Consider the following 23,354-nt stretch of genomic DNA (forward strand, 5'->3'; position numbering starts at 1 on the left):
AATAAAAAAGGCACGTAAAAAGGGAAATTGTATGATAGTCACGGGAGATTTCAACATGCAGGTTGATTGGTAAAATCAGATTGGTAATGGATTTCAAGAGAGTGAGTCTGTTGAATGCCTATGCAATGGCTTTTTAGACCAGTTTGTCGTTGAGCTCACTAGAGGATCAGCTATACTGGATTAGGTGTTGTACAATGAACCTGAGTGGGTAGTGGTTCCATATGTCACTACTACAGAGCGTGATGACCCTGCCTCACAAGAGTCCTGGGCTCAGCTGGCTCCAGTTGACAGTACCCGGTATGGGCCCGTATCTAGGGTTACAGATCCCACTGCCTTGTGGGTACCTTTGGGAGAAGAGAAGGCGAAGGAGTAAACCCTACACAAATCTGGAGTGGAGCCCCTAAGGCAGTTGGATGACGTATCACGTCACCTCCCGGAAGGTCCTGTAGCCAAGCTGATGCCAAATGTGCTGCTTTACATTCCTTTGGACCACATCTGCGAGGCCGAGAGGGGGATCCTGATGTCTGGGCAGCCCAGGATCTCCATATTCATCGCCCAGGTCTGCGCCCAGTCCTAAACCAGGCACATCCATTGTTTATTTAGACAGACTGAGCCATCATCATGAGGCGATTAGGGAGCTTAAGGTAAAAGAACATTTAGGAGTCAGTGATCACAATATGATTGAGTTCAACTTGAAATTTGATAGGGAGAAAGTAAAGTCTGACGTAGCAGTATTTCAGTGGAGTAAAGGAAATTACAGTGGTGTGAGAGAGGAGCTGGCCAAAGTAAATTGGAAGAAGATGCTGGCAGGGATGGCAGCAGAGCAGCAATGGTGTGCGTTTCTGGGAAAAATGAGGAAGGTGCAGGATAGATGTATTCGAAAAACAAATAAATACTCAAATGGCAAAAAAGTACAACTGTGGCTGACAAAGGAAGTCAAAGTTAATGTAAAAACAAAAAAGAGGGCATACAACAAAGCAAAGAGTGGGAAGATAGAGGATTGGGAAGTTTTTAAAAAACCTACATTGAGCAACTAAAAGAATCATTAGAAGGGAAAAGATGAAATATGAAAGCAAGCGAGCAAATAATATCAAAGTGGATAGTAAAAGTTTTTTTAAGTGTGTAAAAAATAAAAGAGAAATGAAAGTGGATATAGGACCAAAAGAAAATGAGACAGGAGAAATAATAACTGGTGACAAGGAGATGGTAGATGAACTAAGTGAGTATTGTGCATCAGTCTTCACTGTGGAAGACACTAGCAGTGTGCCAGATGTTGTAGTGTGTGATGGAAGAGAAGTGGGTGCAGTTACTATTACAAGGGAGAAGGTGCTCAAAAAGCTGAAAGACCTAAAAGTAGATAAGTCACCCGGACCAGAGGAATTTCACCCTAGGGTTCCCAAAGAGGTAGCTTCAGAGATTGTGAAGGCATTAGTAATGACCTTCATTGGACTCTGGCATGGTGCCAGAGGAATGGAAAATTGCAAATGTCACTCCACTCTTTAAGAAAGGAGCAAGGCAGCAGAAAGGAAATTATAGACCAGTTAGCCTGAGCTCAGTGGTTGGGAAGATGTTGGAGTCAGTTGTTAAGGATGATGTTATGGAGTACTTGGTGACACAGGTCAAGATAGGACAAAGTCAGCATGGTTTCCTTCAGGGAAAATCTTGTCTGATGAATCTTTTGGAATTCTTTGAGATTACAAGTAGGATAAAGGGAATGCAGTGGATGTTGTATATTTGGACTTTCAGAAGGCCTTTGACAAGGTGCCACACATGAGGCTGCTTATCAAGTTAAGAGCCCACTGTATAACAGAAAAGTTACTAACATGGTTAGAGCATTGGCTGATTGGTAGGAGGCAGTGAGTGGGAATAAAACGATCCTTGTCCGGTTGGCTGCCAGTGACTAGTGGTATCCTGCAGGGGTTGGTGTTGGGACCACTTCTTTTTATGCTGTATATAAATGATTTAGATGATGGAATAGATGGTTTTATTGCCAAGTTTGCAGGTAATATGAAGATTGGTGGAGGGGCAGGTAGTGTTGAGGAAACAGGAAGGCTGCAGAAGGACTTAGACAGATTAGGAGAATGGGCAAGAAAGTGGCAAATGAAATATGTTGGAAAATGTGTGGTCATGCACTTTGGTAGTAGAAGTAAATGTGCAGACTATTTTCTAAATGGGGAAAAAATTCATAAGTCTGAGATGCAAAGGGACTTGGGAGTCCTTGTGCAGAACACCCTAAAGGTTAACTTGCAGGTCGAGTCAGTGGCGAGGAAGGCAAATGCAATGTTAGCATTCATTTCCAGAGGACTAGAGTACAAGAGCAAGGATGTGATGCTGAGGCTTTATAAGGCACTGGTGAGGCCTCACCTTGATTATTATGTACAATTTTGGGCTCCTCATCTTAGCAGAGACATGCTTTCATTGGAGATAGTCCAGAGGAGGTTCACAAGGATGATTCCGGGAATGAAAAGTTTATCATACGGTGTATGTTTGATGGCTCAGCATCTGTACTCGCTGGAATTTAGACAGAAGGGTGGGGGGGGATCTCATTGAAACCTTTCAAATGTTGAAAGGCCTAGACAGAGTAGATGTGGAAAGGATGTTTCCAAAGGTAGGAGAGTCTAGGGCAAGAGGACACAGCCTCAAGACAGATCCATTCAAAACAGAGATGCAGAGAAATTTCTTTAGCCAGAGGGTGATGAATTTCTGGAATTTGTTGCCATATGGATCTGTGGAGGCCAGATCACTGGGTGTATTTAAGGCAGAGATTGCTAGGCTCTTGATTGGACGTGGCATCAAAGGTTCTGGGGAGAAGGCCAGAAAATGGGGTTGAGGAGGAGAAAAAAAAGGATCAGCAATGATTGAATAGTGGAGCAAACTTGATGGGCCAAATGGCCTAATTCTACTCCTATGTCTTATGGTCTTATAATCTGCGGTGGCCAATTTGCTTTCCAGAACATCTGGGATATGGGAGTAAACACAAGTGGTCACAGGGAGAACATGCAAACTCCAAAGAAACACACTCAAGGACAGGGTGAAACCTGGGTCCCTGGGCCATCAAGCAGCTGCATGGTGGTAACTTTAATTGATTTGTACATTATTTTTTTCTCCTTTCATTACGCCATATACTTTGGTACCTTCATTCATCAAAATAATTCTTCACCTTGTTCACAGCCTTTTAGAAAGTGAAAAGAGAACTATCTGAAACTGGACAGGGTGTACACTATAAGCGAAGAGTAGATCTGTGCGACAAATAAAGGTCAGGTATATTCTACAGCGCAAAGTACGTGTAGGCTACAAGAATGGCTGTACACTACCAGGAAATAAGCAAAGATCAGATGTAAACTACAAATAAATACTGTCTGCATGCCACAGGCAAAGACTGGGATGTCTGATGCAGGGATTTGAAGCCAGGGAAGATTTCAAAAACAACAGTGGTGAAATGAGTTGTTAATTACTCTACCTCAGGTCATTGGTAAACGGAGTTAATGACCACCTTCACACTATAAAACCTTTATGGTTGTCAAAGCCTTTTGAGCCATCAGTGAAGACAATTATTTGCATATTTAGACTGATTTAATGAATAATTGATTAATGGCACTTTGACAAGTTTAAAAATTCACAAGAAAAATTGCTGATGTGAAATTTAAACGACCTTTCAAAGAACTAGAGGCTCATGGAAAGATGCAACTAAAAGAATCCATCTAAATCAAGTCTACAGTGATAAAGTGACAACCTCAACAAATGATTTCATTCTTCAACTGTCTGTCCCACTGAAAAGTGCTGAAGTTGCAGGGACGTGATTTCATTAGCACCGGGTTGAGGTAGTCAGAAATTGGAACATGACAAATGAAATTGTAAGGCTGAACAAGCCCAATTTACCTGATCACAGATAAGTTCCCACTTCTTCTCATTGTCATATTGATTCAGCAGTTTCACCTTGTCTGGAGGTAGGTTCATGCAATTCTGCAGAGAAAAAATAGACAAGAGGAAAGTTACAACCATCATTTTGTCACTCATGGAGAATAGGAGCATGAGTCACTATCTGGTATGGGGGTGTGCTGTGTCGCTATGGCACAGGGTTAAAATAAGCTGCAGCAAGTTGTAAACTTAGTCAGCTCCATCATGGGCACTAGCCTCCCCAGTATCCAGGATGAACCCCATCAATTAGGACATGCTCTCTTCTCATTGTTACCATAGATACAGGAGCCTGAAGACAAACACTCAACGTTTCAGGAACTGCATCTTCCCCTCTGCCATCCGATTTCAGACTGGACACTACCTCATTACATTTTTGTTTTTGCACTACTTTTTTAATTTAACTATTTAATATGTACTTACTATAATTCACATTTTTTCTCTGTAATATCATGTATTTTATTGCACTGCTGCCGCAAAGGCAACAAATCTCACGTGTGTCGCTGATATTAAACCTGATTCTGATTCAGTCTATTCTGCCATTCAGTATGATCTCTGAATAACCAGTGATGCCTTTTGTGTCTAGAAATCTATCCAACTTCCTCAATACATTTGATGATCTATGCTCCACAGCCTTCTGAATTTCACAGATTGAAGACAAATCCCCTAATCTCCATTTTAAATATCTTACTCCCAAGACTGTGATCTCATTCCAAACCATGACCGTATCCACAAATCCAGCCTGCTGATCCCTGTGGGAATATTGTACATTCCAATGAGAATACCCCTTATTTGTCTAAACTTTCAGGAACACAAGCACTAAACATACTTTGGAGCTCAGTACAGCCCATTATGAAAAAGTGGAAGATATGAAACCACAACCACACTACCAAGGTCAAGCCATTCCTCTAAACATAGTTGCCAGAGAAGAATAGCACTTGTGAGAGAAGCTACTGTGACACCAACAGTCACTCTGGGTGAGCTGCAGAAGCCAGTGATTGCAACTTGAGATGAAGTTTGTGGCTCCACAATCTCCAAGGCCTTGCACAAAAAGTGTATTAATGGAAGAGTGGCAAGGAAGAAGCGCTGGCATATCCTTGCCCATAAAGAATTTGCAAAACATCACTTAAAAGAAACCGTAAAGATGTTGAAGAAGGTTTGGTATTCAAATGAGACTAAAGTGAAACTTTTTGGCCTCAATACTAAGCAGTACATGTGGCATAAATCTAATACTGTGCATCAGCCAGGTAACACCATCCCTGCTGTAAACTATAGTGGAGGAGCCATCATGCTATGGGGAAACATTTCAGCAGCAGGGACTGGATATCTGGTCAGGATTGATTGGATGATGAATGCTGCTAAATACAGAGAGATTCTAGCCTCTGCCAGAAAGCTTAAACTGCAGAGGAAGTTCATCTTTCAGTAGGACCATGACCCAAAGCACACTGCCATTGGAACCATGGATTGGCTCCAAATAAAGAAAACTGACATCTTTAGTGGCTCAGTCAGAGTCTTGATCTTAACCCGATCGAATATCTCTGGTAAGACCTCAAGATTGCTGTCCACTGCCACTCTCTAAATAACCTGGCATAGCTTGAGCAATTTTGGAAGGAGGAGTAGGCAAATCTTGTTGTGCAAAGCTAAAAGAGACTTATCCAAGAAGACTACTGGCTGTAATAGCTGTAAGAGGTGGTTCAACGAAGTACTCTGCAAAGGGGGATGAATACTTCTGAACTGCTGACATTTCAGTTTTTGAATATTTAGTTTTTTTACGCTTTAGAGTTTTCCCTGATTTTTGGGTTCTGATGTGAAAAAAGAAACATGCAATTCTCAAATAAAAATTCTCAGTTAAATTGCTCAAAGTCCCTGGTTGTAATACTCATTTATGTGAACAAAGGTTTGGCTGCTGAATACTTTTACAAGTGACTGCAGACGCATTATAGAGAGCATCCAGGCTGGATACCTCATAGCTTGGTATAGCAATTGCTTTGCCCAAGACTGCAAGAAACTGCAGAAAGTTGTGGGAACAGCTGAGCACATCACAGAAACCAGCCACCCTTCCATGGATTCTGTCTACACTTTTGGTTGCCTAGGAAAAGCAGCCAACACAATCAAAGATTCCACCCACCCTGGACATTCTCGTTCTCCCCTCCCTCCCATTTGAAGAAAATATAAAAGCCTCAAAGTGTACACTACCAAGCTCAAAGACAACACTGTTATACGACTAGAGAATAGTCACCTAGTACAATAAGATGCACTCCTGGCCTCACAATCTATCTCATCATGAGCTTGCACTTTTTCATCTACCTGGACTGCATTTTCTCTGTTACTGTAACACTTTATTCTGCATTCTGTTATTGCTTTCCCTTGATGTATTGATCTAATGAAATTATCTGTATGATAGCATGCAAAACTAAGTTTTTCAGTGTTCCTCAGTGCATGTGAGAATAATAAACCAATAACCCCATTACTTTGATCTTCTCTCTCTATAGGACCAAAACTGCACACAGTACCACTGATGTGTCTTATCACAGCCCTACATAGTGTAGCAAGGTTTGCAGCATCCCTAATGGAATAGGTCAGTGACTGTTAAATCTATGCAGCAAATATGGATACCAGAAATACTCAGCAGAAATTTTAACCTGCTGCACTACTTTGCCACATGTAGGGGTTGTGCACATATTCTTCTAGTGGAAACCCAAGCAAGATCGTCCTTGCTTTGACCTCTTCTGTAAAATTATCTTTCCAATGCTAACACTAGACAACAATTTTTTTCAAAAATGTTGCTTCCTCAGAATTTTTTTTTGTTATGATGGACCGCTTGAAGCAGAACACAAATATAGTTTCAGACTTCTTGTCCATAGGAATTTGGAGAAACAAGAAACTAACTTACATTGAATACAATGCATTTAATTGCATAACAGTACTGACACTTAGCAATAGTGCAACTAAGCTAAAAATGTTTTGTTGATGATTTTCACTTGTGCTCAGTGTCTGAGGCTTCTCACTTAAGTGTCCAACAATAATCAGCCAGTGTTGATGGATCCCAGTTTCCCTGATACAGTTTCTCCATGACCGCAATGTCCTGGTGAAACCTTTCACCGTGCTCGTCACTGACAGCACCAAGATTTGCAGGGAAGAAGTCTAAATAGGAATGCAGAAAATGAATCTTCAGTGACATTTTGTACTTCATGGTTTTGTGTGCTTGAAGCATGTTGTCAACCAGCTGCATGTAGTTTGGAGCTCAGTAGTTTGTAGTTCCCAAGAAAATTTTCAACAACATCCTTGAACACCTTCCATGAGATTTTCTCCAGTCCCACTAGAAGTTCTTTGAATGAGCTGTTTGATTTGTGGACCAACAAAAATGCCTTCCTTAATCTTGGCATCACAGTTATTCTGACTTGAATTATGATATGAAATGACAAATAGAGGTGATTTCAAAAAAAGGTGCGTGACAGGGACATGTCACGGTGATTTTCACGATCAGCAGCCCAAAATTCACAAGATAAACCCCCAAAGTATTCAAGAAGCAAAATCTTTGTTATCAAGTTAAATCAATGAATGAATGGAATAAAAGTGAGTTATTTTCATATAGTCCATGTTACTGAAGTTCTGGCCAAAAGGGGAAACAAGGACTAAGGGACCACTTTCCAATCTGATCCTCAAAATCCCACCAACTTGCTTCCTGCTTGTGTTTATCATTCATCAATTTATCAGGTTTAAATTTCATATTGCTGAAGATTTGTATCTACTCCCACTATTATAACTGAATTAGTGAGTAATTTCTAACACAGAACACGATAATTGGGCTGGTGGCAGCAATGTGCAAAATGCACAAACACAAACCTCACATCTAACATTGTACATTTGTAAACACATCACAATGCCAAAAATACAATGAGATCCACATTAATAACCCTGGGCAGAACTGAATTGTTTGAAAATTGAGTCTCCAACTGCTTAGCCCAAACCCATCTACATAAAAACAGCAATGACAGCTACAGAATCAATAATACATGTCTGTAGACACTGCACAAAAATATCTGAGCTCTCTGCACCTCAAAAAGACAACTACAGTCATAACAGGCTCATCTAATCTGCTGCCAACCAACAACAGGATTTCATAATTAAGCACTAGCAGTTATGGTTTCAAAAATATAATCAAAAGCTGACTGCTCTCTTCAACACTGCTTTTTGTGTTCCTTTTGCTATTTAAAACTTTCACTAACGCTGGAATTATTTAAACATTCATTAAGAAACATTGTGAGTCAGTGTGGGACCTGTACTGCCCCAGAAAATGCAGAGCATCCAAATACAGAACATTCAACTAGCTCAAGACAGCAGTCCTTCCATTAAAAAATAATCATCTCTTCTGTGTTAGCCAGTCTTGTTAACAAAATCAGCCGGTGGAGCCTGTGCACTGGGAGCCCTTCCTTAGACTTCAAATCTATGAATTGTTGGAATGGCCTTATTCACCGTAAATTCAGTTGGCTTTGGTGTCCACTCTTAGGGAGAAGCTTCTAACATGAGATTACTGGTCACTGACGAATAGCTCGGGTGAACATGGCAGCTATTGGTGCTAGAAGACCAAAGTTTGGTGCTTGATAGCATTGGGCGCTGGAGATCTGTACAGAGTTGATTTGACGCAAGCCTCGGAAAATGCTTCATCCAGGTGATCCTTTCTCTTTTCCATCAAGAGAAACCTGTGAAGTTTCTGGTGATAGGTTCTGCTTTGGATGAACACAACATTACAGCACACAAACAGGCTATTCGGTCTGCCAGGTCTGTGTTGACCACAATCTAATCTTAATGCAGCTGCCTTCACCTTAGTCCAAATCTCTCTATTCACTGTTCACGTTTCTGACACATTGCCATTGTATCTGCTTCTATCACCTCTCTCTACAACCTTGTGTAAAAATAAACTTGTCTCACAAAAAGCTTTTAACTTTCCTCCTCACCTTAATCCTCTCTCCTCTCGTATTTGATTGTTCCATGCTGGGAAACAGATGCTGACCATCTATCCAACCTATGCTTCTCAGAATTTTATCAGGTCATCTCTCACCCTCCAATATTCCATAGAAAAACTCCATGTTTGTACAACCTCTCCTTGTAGCTAATGGATTCCAACCCTGGCCTTCCTTGGTACCTCTCCAAAGCTTTGACATCCTTCCTTACCGAAGTGTTATACAGATACAACTCAACTTCCCAACGAGTTTTATAAGGGAAGAGAGAAATTGCTGTGGTCTTCAGATTGGTGTCAATAAGGCAATACCTAACTTCTTGCAACACAACTGAGACTAAACCAGTACAGAATTAACTAGAGGACAAGAGTTGGCAGGGTTGCAATGTGGTGAATTGGAGACATTACATTTGATAGGAATCTGACAAATGATAGTTTGGACATCTAAACTCAAAGACTCCTCAGTGCCTATTAGACAGCAGAGATCTTTAAAGCCTCATAGTGAGTAAGTCAATAAACTGTGTTCAACCTCAAAGTTACAAGAAATGGGAGTACACTATTTAGACCCTCAAGTCTGGCCTTTGACCTCAATACCACTTACACTGTATTTGTTAAGACACACAAAATGTAGAAGAGAACTTAATAGAAGAATTTCACCTCCTTTATTCCCACTCTTGCCTTCTGCCAATCTCCTATGCCTGTTAGCATCTTTCCTGTAATACTATAGGAACTATAGGATAGGAGAGAGAGGGGTAAGAGAGAAAGGGGAGGGAGAGGGGGAGGGGGAAGAGAGGGGGGAGGGGGAAGAGAGGGGGGGAGGGGGAAGAGAGGGGGGGAGGGGGAAGAGAGGGGGGGAGGGGGAAGAGAGGGGGGGAGGGGGAAGAGAGGGGGGAGGGGGAAGAGAGAGGGGGAGGGGGAAGAGAGAGGGGGAGGGGAAGAGAGAGGGGGAGGGGGAAGAGAGAGGGGGAGGGGGAAGAGAGAGGGGGAGAGGGGAAGAGAGAGGGGGAGGGGAAGAGAGAGAAAGGGGCAGATAACAGAGAGAGAGGGGTGAGAGAGAGAGGGAGGGGGTAAGAGAGGGAGAGGGGAGAAAAAATTGAGAAGGGGGTAAGAGAGAGAGAGGTTGTGAGGGGGTGAGAGAGAGGGAGGGGGTTAAGAGAGAGAGGGGGAGGGGGTGGGAGAGAGGGGGAGGAGAGAGGGAGGGGTGAGAGAGGGAGGGGAGGGGGTAGGAGAGAGGGGGAGGAGAGAGATGGGTTACAAATGTGTGAGATTCCTCCTGGTGCTCAGGATTCTTCCCAGATTCCAGTTGTGGGTGGGTGGGTGGGTTAATTAGTCACTACAAATGCCTGCCAGTGGACAGATAAGGGGTAGTTGATGGTTGTGTGTGGAGACCACATAGACATTAGTATAAATTGGATTAGGTTACAATTAGTGTACACGGGATTGCAGTAAAGAGATGACAGGTGGATAGTGTTAGTTAAAGGGCCTGATTTCACCCTGTATCAATTGTAAGATCCTAAACTGCATTATTCATACCAAAAAAATGCTGAAATTTCCATATCAAATGTTTTTGAAGGTGGCCAGATGAATTTCCCTTGGGTATCCTGACCAACATTTGTCTCTTAATTAATACCACACAAGAACAAATTAACAGTTAATTTATTTCACTGTGTGATCTTACTGTGCATAAATTAAATGTCACATTTTTGATATGATAGGAGTGATCAGTCTCAATTTTAGTACTTCATGGCCTGTGGCCTTACTAAAGGCTGTGAGTGCTGAGAGTGGAAAGGGCAGCTTGCTAACACAAGCTCTTTTTCCCTCCTCTGTCCACCCATCCTTTCCTTCCTTCCAAGCAGCAGCTTCCTTGCCTTAAGTGCGTGTTCCATCCCTTACTGTCGGTGTGCTACTGAGACGACACAGGACTGCTGGCTGCTTCGGAACCTGCAACTCCCAGAAGGAAAAAGAGATCGTGGGAACCCACATATCACTTCCTCCACCCTGCTCTGTGAAGCACAATGAACAAATAGCCAAGGGTAGGACAGACACCACCTGATATTTCACAAACACCACATATTACATGAATCCTGTCAGAACTGAAGCAGTTTTCTCAGTTTTAAAAATAGCACTCACTGTCCAATGGTGATAGTGTACCAAGCACTTCCCATCATGCTCCAGGCAGCAAGTGTACTCTAAGAGCCCAATACTAAGGCAACGACTAATTTAAACCTCCCCTCTGTGTAACTGGTGCACAGCATATTCCGTGAATAAAGTTACTGCTCAATGAGCATTTGTAATAATTCCCTGCCGATTAACAATTATTTAATTGCTCACTTAGCTATTTCTGCAGGCACTGTTCCTCACCATTGGGAGCACACACTCTGATGTGGCTCACCTGATGGGACAGACGCCACAGTAGCAATTACAGCTTGAGATGTCAGAGTTTGGAATTCAATCCTGGTATCCTTTGTAAGGAGTCTGTATGTCCTCCCAGTGGTATGTGTAGGTTTTCTCCAGGTATCCCAGTTTCAGCCCAAAGTCCAAAGACATACCAGTTGGTAGGTTAATTCGTCACTGTAAATTTCCACATGAATAGATTAGGGTTAAATTGTGGGTTGCTGGATTGTGCAGCTCAAAGGGCCGGAAGGGCCTATTCTGCGCCGTATTGCTAAATAAAATAAAAATAAAAGAAAATTCCTAAAAGTTTATTTGAAAGGAGACAAGACTACAATGTGCCTCATTTCAGAGATGCAAACAATACCATGGGTCAAGTGTGCATGGTCAAGAGTAAAGGGTGAAAGTTCATAGGAATGAGGTTTTAATAATATGTCCAATCAGAATTAGCGGGGAATTAGAATGAGAGCAAACAGAAATCACAGGTTAAATCCCAGTCGCACTGTACAGAGGAACACGAGGGGCAGTGCAGAAGAAGAAAGAGGAAGGGAAGATCCCAGCAACACCAGACACCGATGGGAAGACTTGGGAGACAATCAGTCCCTGGGTCACACATAGCAGCAGCAGATGAGGGGAGAGGCATTCAGATCAGGATGGGGCAGAGAAACAACTTAGGTTGCAAATTGGTACATTGTATATGAGTGGAATGAGAAATAGGGGTATAATTCTCATTCCATTAACATCCTAAGTGTCTCAGGGCAGTCCAGAATATTTTATATTCATTAGCATAATACAGGAAATGAAACAACCAAACTGCAAAGATCAGGGCTCCACAATCTGCCTGAATAATAATTAGAGCTCATGCTATCTATTGTGATGACATCCTTGGAGAGCTGCGTATTGGTTAAGACAGATCTTTGACAAGTGTCACCTTATCCTGACAGAAGGGCAGGATTGGCCTTGGTCTGAAGGTCTCATCTAAAGGAAAACAGCTCAGCAGTCCTTCTGTTGAAAATCACTTTGGAAGCAGTCCAAAAGTGAATTATTTGAATGGTCATGATAAAAAGGGGGAAAAAAAAAACCTATTTGGAGGCTTAACATGGTTTTAAATGTGGAGATTCAGATTAGTTCAGTCAATGCAGGATTTCTCTACCTGTTATCCTGAGACAGTTCACAATCCCACAGGGAAGTACACTGTAATTAAAATTCTGATAGTTATCCTCATAAGTGGGAACAAAATCATCATCATTTAATTATGGTGTAAAAATGTTCCCATGTGAACTTGTTCAGTTTGCAGTTCTTGAACATCCTGCTCGGAAAGCTCTGAGTTTAACACAATGTTGGCTGAACCTACACTGACAGCATTCTCCAAGTTTGACACCTGTCTGCTGCCAATCTTCAAATAAGAAGGTTTCAGTGGTTAGCACTGCACATTTCAGCTACTGCTATTCTTAGATTATAGTCTAAAACAACTGTGTACAGTGATGAAGGGTCAGTGGACAGCCTTCAATGTGTAATTAGTTTGGATTATCATTGTAAAATTTACTTCAAAAAGGATCTTAACATCTGTAAGTTATTTTGTCCACCCACAAAAGGCATTGCTTTTTTTTAATATACAAGGAGAATGCAAAGGCGGCTAGTTGGCCTATACAAGGCATTCTTGAGCTGTAAGCTCCACTGAAGTAGTGTGTCTACCCCTCAACCCAACATGGGTATCAGTCTTCATGGCATAGCTTCATTGATCTTCGCCAGGGAGGTGGATTAGGGCCTTTCAAATGGACAATTTCTCTTCTGCCTCATGACCTGTCGCTGTAATGCTCCTGCAGTCATTGCTGCACAGGCCTGTGAATCAGGCCTCCGTCAACTACTCAAAGTGGTCACCATGCTGTATTTAAACTAAATTCTTCTTTTGTCCTCCATTCCAAAATTAACAGATTTTCCCACATAATACTTCATCTGCCACGTTTTACCCAATCACCAAGCCTATCTCTCTCTCTGAAAATTGTCAGCCAGCACCTTGCAATTTGCCTTCCACCCATTTTTGTGGAGTTTGCAAGTGTGGCTACAGTCCATTCACCTGTTACCCTCAAGTAATAAGATGATGAGAGGCATTGATTGTATGGATAGCCAGAGGCTTTTTCCCAGGCCTGAAATGGCTAACATGAGGGAACATAGTTTTAAGGTGCTTGGAAGTAGGTACAAGTGGGATGTCAGAGGCAATTTTTTCCAGACAGACTGATAGGTGTGTGGAATGCACTCCCAGCAGTGGTGGTAGAAGCGGATACAATAGGGTCTTTTAAGAGACTCTTAGATAGGTATATGGAGCTTAGAAAAGTAGAGGGCTGTGCAGTAGGGAAATTCTAGGCAGTTTCTAGAGTAGTCACCACAACATTATGGGCCGGAGGACCTGTAATGTGCTGTAGATTTCCATGTTCTATTTTCTCAGTCATTAGTACCTATCCTAAATCATCATGATGCCAGCATTGACCCTTGACAGGCACTACAGGTTACAGGCTGCTAACACGAAAATGACTCTCCTTATCCCTACTCACTGCTTCCTGTTGTCTTCTCTTTATGATGATATGTTACCTCCAACACCATGGCCTATTCTCTTGTGGTTCAAACTTTTGTGAGGAATCTAGTCAAAGGGCTTCTGGAAGTTCAAACACAAAAGCTGATAAATAGGATAAGTACTGTGGGTATTTAATGGTTTCCATTAACATGATGGGCTGATGGGTACCTCCTGCCTGATATTGAGGGTCGAAAAGATTGTTGGATGGATGGGAGGGATCATTGGTGATACTAAGGACCCTGCGTATACAGCACTCCTGATAAATATCTCTGATGGGCAGAAGAGAGATACCAATAATCATCTCAGCAGTTCTCATAATTCTTTGTAGGTCAGATGCCTTGCAACTCCCATACCAGACAGTGATACATCTGGCCTGGAAAAATTCTCAATGGTTCTCCTGTAAAATTGGTTAAAATGGTGAGGGGTGGTGTTGTCATTCATCTCAATCTCCTCAGGAAGTGGAGATACTGCTGTGATTGCGTGACGAAAGAGGTGTGTTGAGGGACCAGGTGAGATTGTCTGATCCAATGCATTCAAGAGGGCAAGTAAAATTCAGAAAGCAATACAGTTGTGTTCAATTACTGCCCTGTGTGTCAAACATCATACAAGGTTAAGGCAGAGAAGATCAGTCATTGAAGTACTTAAGGATCATCTACACTGTCTTGAATGTTAATCCGCTCTAAGTTGCAATACTGAAGGGTTAAGTGAATGGAGAGCTCAGATAACAACAACCCCTGTGGAAGTTCCTCTCATCAATCACACATTTCATCATCGTCTGTCTCTTATATTTGGAAGTAGGCTTCTTCTTGGCTAACACAACAGAAGCACATCTGCAAATCTGCGTGTATTTCAAACTGAGGCCCTGGGGGCCAGGAAGTTCTGTTAATGTTGTTCTGCTTTCTGTTTCCGGCCTTCAGCAAGAGAGCACTTCCCTCATCAATGTTCAACGTTCACCCTCGCCCACCACAAGCCCACGCACACCCTCCACCCACTGGGTATGCAGTAATCCCCAGCATCGTGACACAGTGACTGTGAACAAACGTTGGTTCAGTGGTTTTGAGCAGATGTTATCTCATGTCAGACACACTCTATCACTTCCTGTTTACCATGAAGAATAATGGCACCACTACCACCCTCCTCTAACCCCCTCCCAGTCTCAAAATCACCTTCTAATGACATCACCGCTCTTCAGCTCTACACAATGTATAGTAACATATAATTCAAGGACAAAATAATGAACAAAACGTAAATTAGGACAGGGACAAAGTTCATGTCAAAAGAGACCTATCATACATTCTGCCCGAGACCATAAGAAACTGCAGAGAGTGTGAACACAGCTCAGCACATTACAAAATGCAACCTCCCATCCAACACTTCTCCCTGCCTCTATAAAGCAGCCACCATAACCAAAGACCCCACTCACACCAGACATTCTCTTTCTTTCCTCTCCTCCATCCAACTGAGCAGAAGATCCAAACACATGAAAGCATTTACCACCAGGTTCAAGAACAGCTTCTATCCCATTGTTATCAGACCTCTTATAATATAACCTCTTGTAAGTGAAACTTGTATGATAAGATGGACTCTTGTCCTCACAACCTACCTCACTATGAACATGCAGTGTATTGTCTGCTTTCTCTGTGATAGGAACACTATTACTGCACTCTACATTCTGCTGTTGCCTTTCCCTTGTATTACCTCAGCATACTGATGTAATGAAATGATCTGTATGGATGGCATGCAAAAACATTTACCGTACCTCAGTACCCGTGAGAATAATATACAGGATTTAACGTGTTACTAACAGCTGAGTTGGAGCCTGATGAGTCAGAGTTGATAGTGTGTGCAAGGGAAAAAGATCCCTGTCAGTGGTGGCCAGTTCAGAGTCTTTACTGAGTGGACATTGTTACTACACCAAGGACATTCTCCATTATTTTGACTGGCACTTGGATGGATTTGAACAGATATTGCAGTTCAGAACACAAAGTGCTATGGACTAATATCAGCAGCAGAAACATAAACCAATGGTAGCCCTATAGCCCAACACCCCCCTTTCACCACCACTCAAACCAGGAGAGCACTTAAGATGAATGACATCACACTTCTACTGAAGCCAACAGCACAGGGATGTGGATGAAGTTGTGTTGAAACAGAGAGATGAAGGTAAGGTCAAGGAGGAAGGGGAAGGGATAGCAGTGAAACCATTTTGTTTGTGGCAAAGAGGAAGTGAAGGAGAGCTTTTGAGGCAAGGTATCATCTGCTCAGAACTGATAAACTGGCATTTTCACACCAAGGACTGCAGCAACACGTGTACCTCCAATCAAAGCCAAGCAGCCCCATAATCTCTCAAATGCAGTTGTGTGCTATGGTGGTTGTCTGTCATGTCTGACGTTGACAGAAAACCTGTGTGAGAGAGTATTTAAAGAGGAAAAGCCACTGTGGCAGTTCCACTCTCTCAACCTCAGAAGTCCAGGTCCAATAGTATGAACAAGGTCACAAACTGGGGTCTTCCTTGGTGGCAATGGATGACCATGACTACTTGTATGCCTTGTCATACCTTTTGCTCTCCACAAAACATTGCAGTATCGCCTTCCTGGCCATTGGATATCACTTTGGATCTCATCTACACAGTCTCATGTAACTGACTTTGCATGCTAGGACAGGCATGTCCCAATCTCACCAGGTTAGAAAACCACCAGCTACCCACTGTAATGCACAATTAACCAATCGAAAACATCCCCAAGCTCATTGGTGGAAGAGCCATTGTGTGTGCACCAAAGGACAAGGCTGAAGGCAGAGGAGTCAAGTGAATGAACCGTCTTGGCTTACTCCTGAGGGTCCCATCATCATGAGACTAAGTGACAAGAAGAGGCTCGGAGAACTGGATGGAATCAGATAGTATCCCAGCTGTGATGCTGACGTCTTGAAATGTAGACCTAGCCATGTATCAGGCTAATTATACACTAGCCTTTACTCAGGACTGTGTGAAGAAAAGCAGGACAATGTAAAACTGGTAAACGACAGTTCCATAGTCCCAGCTATCAATTTCCAATCATAGTGATAAAAGACATCGATTACGTGCACTTATCAATAACTTAGTCACTGATGCATATTTGGGTAGCCGGTACCACTGCACTCTGGAGCTTAGTGCAAAGAGGCAAAGGAATTAGCTTCTGGAGATGAGGTGAGAGTTTATTGGTGTTTGCATCGTGACAGCATTGGACCAATTGTGATACCAAACCATTCTGGTAAAAGTGAATTAATGGAGGGAAAAATCTCTCCATTGGCTAGAAGAATAGGGCAGTGAACAGCCCACGAACCCACCACTCCCTCTTCCAGGTCACGCACCACCTTGATTTGGACATATTTCCAAACATAGAAAGTATCTCCATTGTCACTGGGTCTAAATCCTGCAACTCCCTTCCCAACAGCTCTGCAAGAACAGCTCCACCAGAAGAACTGAAGCAACTGAACAAAAGAGTTTACAGCTACTTCTGAGAGCAATAGGCCAAATTCAGAAGTTTACAGAACCAGACAACAAATTGGTGTTTTGACTGATCTAGAGAGATGTTTACCAATGAATCCAAAGTAACAAAGGTGAATGATGCTATGGTTCAGGTCAGCAATGACATAGCATGGCCCCAACGTAACGTCAAAGGGGATAGTCTGCAAATATTCCTTCCTCATTGTGCAGGCCAGATGCAAAGTCCTACTGACCAGACCTATATCTGGCATGACTTGCATTTCTTCTTACTTGTAAAGGCTCTATGTGCACATTTAAACATCTGTTCTGACAAAGGATCAGAAACCCAAAATATTATCTGTTTCCCTTTCACAAATTTTGTTTGACTTTCGAGCTGTTTCCAGCCTTTTGAAGGAGCAAGGAAGCCTGAAAGCTAACTAACTGTTGAGTGCATCACAGCTATTCCGTTTGATTTGTGGGCCATATCTACAAATGTGCACATTTCACTATAGAACAGTGTTCTTTTTTGCCCTTGCAAATACTGTTGTTGTCAACAGTCACTCCTTACCACTTTTGAGAAATAAAAACACGTTCTAGAAATACTCAGCAGTCTTTGGAAGAAGGAGATAATGCTTCCCATCGATGCTCTTTCATTAATGACCTCTCATTGTCAAACCACTCCATTTGTCTGTATATAACAGTAAAGAAAATCTCCACAGGATGCAGTAGGCTACAGCATGAGCCACCTGATGTCAGAGATGACAAATGGGAAGTTTAGTGAAGTTCAGGAAAGTCACAGTGATCTTTGTAGATGGATTATCAAGTTGGCCTTTGAGACGGTAAGAAAGCTTGGTGCAGCTTTACATTTCATTCCTGACAATTCATTCTCTGTAGTCTTCCCTACCCCCCGGTAAATCCATAGGAAGGGTGCAGAGAAGATTTACAAGGATGTTGACTGGATTGGGGAGCATGCCTTACGAGAATAGTTTGAGTGGAAATGGCCTTTTCTCCTTGAAGCGAAGGAGGATGAGAGGTGACCTGATAGAGGTGTACAGGATGATGAGAGGCATTGATAGTGTGGATAGTCAGAGGCTTTTTCCCAGGGCTGAAATGGTTGTCACAAGAGGACACAGGTTTAAGGTGCTGGGGAGTAGGTACAGCGAAATGTCAGGGGTAAGTTTTTTTACTCAGAGTGTGGTGAGTGCGTGGAATGGGATGCCAGCAACGGTGGTGGAGGCGGATACGATAGGGTCTTTTAAGAGACTTTTGGATAGGTGCATGGAGTTTAGAAAAATAGAGGGCTGTAGGTAAGCCTAGTAATTTCTAAGGTAGGGACACGTTTGGCACAACTTTGTAGGCTGAAGGGCCTATATTGTGCTGTAGGTTTTCTATGTTTCTAAAGCAGTTTCAGCTAATTTATTGCATTCCAATTACCAGATTGCATTATTCTGCATTCCAGCCATCTTTGGGTTGATACTCACCAGACCATCTCAATACAAAAATATCAGATACAACATCCTGCCACATTCATTTATACAAATACCATCATAAATATATTATTATCTTTGGATTTACTGCTAGAACAATGCAGTTTGATTTGAGCAACACACACAAAATGCTGGAGGAGCTCAGCAGGCCAGGCAGCATCTATGGAAGGCTCCTACTGAAGGGTCTCAGCCTGAAGCGTTGAATGTACTCTTTTCCATCAACGCTGCCTGGCCTGCTGACTTCCTCCAGCATTTTGTGTGTATTGTTTCAACTTTCAGCATCAGCAGATTTTCTTGTGTTTGAAATTTGATTTGAATTAATCCAGTTGTATTCATGACTTAAATCCTTTCACTTCTATCGGGAAAGTACAAACCGAAACAAAGGACGTTTAGCCAATGGCCCATCACCAACTGACAGAAGTTCCATGAGGTTCCCAATGACCAGCATATCCAGCAATGGCTCAACCAACATGTGTATCACTGCTGATCAGCATTTTCACCTTCTTCGTGTGAATCTGTGCACTTCAAAACACTAACCCACCATCAATACATCAGTCTGAGTCTTGGTGCAACCATATTAGACAAGTTTTAATGAAGACTAAAGATCTTCAAATTGACAACAATGTCAGAACAACATCAGAATCAGAATCAGGTTTAATATCACTGGCATATGTTTTGCGGCAGCAGTACACTGCAATAATTACTAATAAAAAAATCTATAAATTAGAATAAAACTGTGGATTTCTGTTGCAGTAGTCTGAAACAGAAACACTTGATAATTCCCATCAGAGCTGCACGCAAATGACAAGACACTGTCCAACCATTCATGGCATGACTTCTCTAAGCCTCCACTGTCAACATCTCAGGGGATCAACAATGTCCAGATACTGACCTGGACCAGCTACATAAACATTATGGTTACAAGTGCAAATCAGAGGCTGGATTGGTACCCTTCTGCCTTTCCAAAGCTTTTTGACCGTTAACAGAGCACAAGCCAGGGCTGTGATGGAATCTTTTCCACTTGCTTGCGTGAATATTTTTCTTATAACATCCAAGAAGCTCGAGACACCCTGAACAATTTAGTCTGATTATTTGCAGTGTCTGAGTGCCTGTGGTATGTAACATCCACAAGCTACCAATCAGGGCTAATTCAACAGTACCTGCCAAACCCAACAGGACAAAGAGAGCAAATTTCCCATCTAAAATCTGGAACTCCTTTTCCAGCAATACAAAGATTTTATTTATTGATAGAGATACAGCATGGAACAGGCCCTTCGGCCCCTTGAGCCACACCACCAGCAATCCCCCAATTTAACTCCAGTCTAATCACAGGATAATTTACAATGACCAATTAACCTACTAACTGTTAGGTCTTGATTAAACTTCAAACTCCGATGCCCCAGAGACAGACCTTAGGAGGGTTAATGGTGCCTAATGGCGACTCCTTTGTTTGCATCTTCAGAAACAGCTCTATTTCCATCTTGAATATCTCCATTTTTCCCTTTCAGGGTTCTTTTCAAGACCCTGACCTGGAGTTACACGCTACTTCAGTTCTTTGTGGGAATGGAACCAGCTCTTGGGGTTTCATAACCGGTTGTTGTACGGCATGGCAAGGGCTCGGCCTAAGAGTCCGGCTCTGATTTGGAAGCCTGGGATCTCGGGACTCTGGAGACGGGCGGATTGAGGGTTGGTGTCACAGCAGGAGATTTGTGTGTCGTCGGAGAGTCGGAATATCTACAGCTGAGTACCTAGATATTTGGGCACGGAGCTCAAAAAAAAGGCAACGTAACGGACTTTTAACATCATAAACCAGCGAGTTGTTTGTTATGTCTCCCCACTCGTTGTGAAAACCAAGACACCTCTTTCTCCCTTATTAGGGAGAGAGAGAGCCTGTGGCATGTCGAATGCCGGGTGTATGAGTCGTCTTTGGGGTACTGCAGTCTGTCTTTACCGTTGCCTTGCTCACACTTGAGTGCATGGTGGCGAGTGCCGATGCTTTTTTTTGCTGGTGGGGTGAGGGAGGGTGGTTGTTAGCTTTCTGCTGCTTACGTGTGTGAGGGAGGGAAGCTAGGGGGTGGCTTTGGGGTTCTAACATTTAACTGTCATTCATTCTTTGGGACATTCCTCTGTTTTCATGGATGTTTGCAAAGAAAAAGCATTTCAGGATGTATATTTTATACATTTCTCTGACATTAAAGTGTATCTTTGAACTGAGCTGTAATAGCATTGTGCTAATCGCTACACTACCTAAACTACTTGCCAGCAACTTCCACATCACAAAATTTACTTTTTTAAGAATTAATACTTTATTCAGTGCAGTACCTTATCAAATGCCTTGCTGAAATCCATATACACTACATCTACCGCTCTACCTTCATCAATGTGTTCAGTCACATCCTCAAAAAATTCAATCAGGCTCGTAAGGCATGACCTGCCCTTTGCAAAGCCATGCTGACTCTTTCCTAATCATATTATACCTTTCCAAATGTTCATAAATCCTGCCTCTCAGAATTTTCTCCATCAACTTACCAACCACTGAGGTAAGACTTACTGGTCTATAATTTCCTGAGCTATCTCTACTCCCTTTCTGGAATAAAGGAACAACATCCACAACCCTCCAATCCTCGAGAACTTATCCAGTCCCCACTGATGATGCAAAGATCATCGCCAAAGGCTCAGCGATCTCCTCCCTCACTTCCCACAGTAGCCTGAGGTACATTTCATCCAGTCCCAGCGACTTATCCAACTTGATGCTTTCCAAAAGCTCCAGCACATCCTCTTTCTTAATATCTACATGCTCAAGCTTTTCAGTCTGTTACAAGTCATCACTACAATCACCAAGATCCTTTTCCAGAGTGAATACTGATGTAAAGTATTCATTCAGTACCTCTGCTATTTCCTCCGGTTCCATACACACTTTCCCACTGTCACACTTGATAGGTCCTATTCTTTCACATGTTATCCTCGTGCTTTTCACATACTTGTAGAATGCCTTGAGGTTTTCCTTAAATCTGCCCACCAAGGCCTTCTCATGGCCCCTTCTGGCTCTCCTAATTTCCTTCTTTAGCTCCTTCCTGTTAGCCTTATAATCTTCTAGATCTCTAACATTACCTAGTTCTCTAAACCTTTTGTAAGCTTTTCTTTTCTTCTTGACTAGATTTATTACAGCCTTTGTACACCACGGTTCCTGTACCCTACCATAACTTCACTGTCTCATTGAAACATACCTATGCAGAGCTCCACACAAATATCCCCTGAACATTTGCCACATTTCTTCTGTACCTTTCCCTGAGAACATCTGTTCCCAATTTAAGCTTTTAATTTCCTGCCTGATAGCGTCATGATTCCCCTTACTCCAATTAAACGCTTTTCTAACTTGTTTGTTCTTATCTTTCTCCAATGATAGTGTAAAGGAGATAGAATTGTGATCACTATCTCCAAAATGCTCTCCCACTGAGCGGTCTGACACCTGACCAGGTTCATTTCCCAATACCAAATCAAGTACAGTCTCTTCTCTTGTAGGCTTATCTACATATTGCATCAAGAAACCCTCCTGAACACACCTAACAAACTCCACCCCATCTAAACCCTAGCTCTATGGAGATGCCAATCAATATTTGGGAAATTAAAATCTCCCATCACGACAACTCTGTTATCATTACACCTTCCCAGGATCTGTTTCCCTATCTGCACCTTGATATCCCTGTTACTATTGGGCGGCCTATAAAAAACAGCCTGTAAAGTTATTGACCCCTTCCTGTTCCTAACCTCTACCCACAGAGACTCTGTAGACAATCCCTCCATGACGTGACACTATCTCTGATCAACAATGCCACGCCCCCACCTCTTTTGCCTCCCTCCCTGTCCTTTCTGAAACATGTAAAGCCTGGCACTTGAAGTAACCATTCCTGTCCCTGAGCCATCAAGTCTCTGTAATGGCCACCACATCATAGCTCCGAGTACTGATCCACACTCTAAACTCATCCGCTTTGTTCACAATACTCCTTGCATATCTCAAATCTCTGCTTCCATCTTGATAAGAAAGCTTAGCTTAGTTTTTAATTGCAATACACACAAATTGCTGGAGGAACTCAGCAGGTCAGGCAGTATCGGTGGAGGGAAATAAACAGTCGATGTTTCAGACAGACACCCTTCATCAGGACTGAGAAGGAAGGCGAAAGATACCAGGATAAAAAGGTGGGGGGAAGGGGAAGGAGAACTAGCTGGAAGGTGTTATGTGAAGTCATGAGGGTAGGAAAGATAAAGGGTTGGTGATGAAGGAATCTGATATGAGGGGAGAATGGACCACAAGAGAAAAGGGAGGAGGAGAGGACCCAGGGGGAGTTGAGAGGAGGCAAGAGGCCTAAGTGGGGAAAAATAGAAGAGGGGAGTGGGACAGATTTTTTTTACCGGAAATCGATATTCATGCCATCAGGTTTTTCATTTATAGCTTATTAATGTTCTGTTAATACTTTATCTGCTATGAGTTATTTTAAGTAACAGAAACTGAATAGCTAATGACTTTTAAAATGACCTACTTGGGCAAACATATACCATAGTTAGTGC

General features: G+C 42.5%; 1 protein-coding gene across 1 annotated transcript in view; it reads right to left on the minus strand.

Moving 5' to 3' along the window:
- The window catches only part of fmnl1a (formin-like 1a), a 223,862-nt gene that overhangs the window by 129,836 nt on the left and 70,672 nt on the right, over positions 1-23,354 (minus strand). The window contains exon 2 of the mRNA XM_059955710.1: positions 3,880-3,963. Within this exon, the coding sequence (XP_059811693.1) occupies positions 3,880-3,963 (84 nt within the window). The remainder of the gene's footprint in view (positions 1-3,879; positions 3,964-23,354) is intronic.

Source organism: Hypanus sabinus, chromosome X1 (genome assembly GCF_030144855.1).
Source record: "Hypanus sabinus isolate sHypSab1 chromosome X1, sHypSab1.hap1, whole genome shotgun sequence".
In the NCBI taxonomy this organism is placed as follows: Eukaryota; Metazoa; Chordata; class Chondrichthyes; order Myliobatiformes; family Dasyatidae; genus Hypanus; species Hypanus sabinus.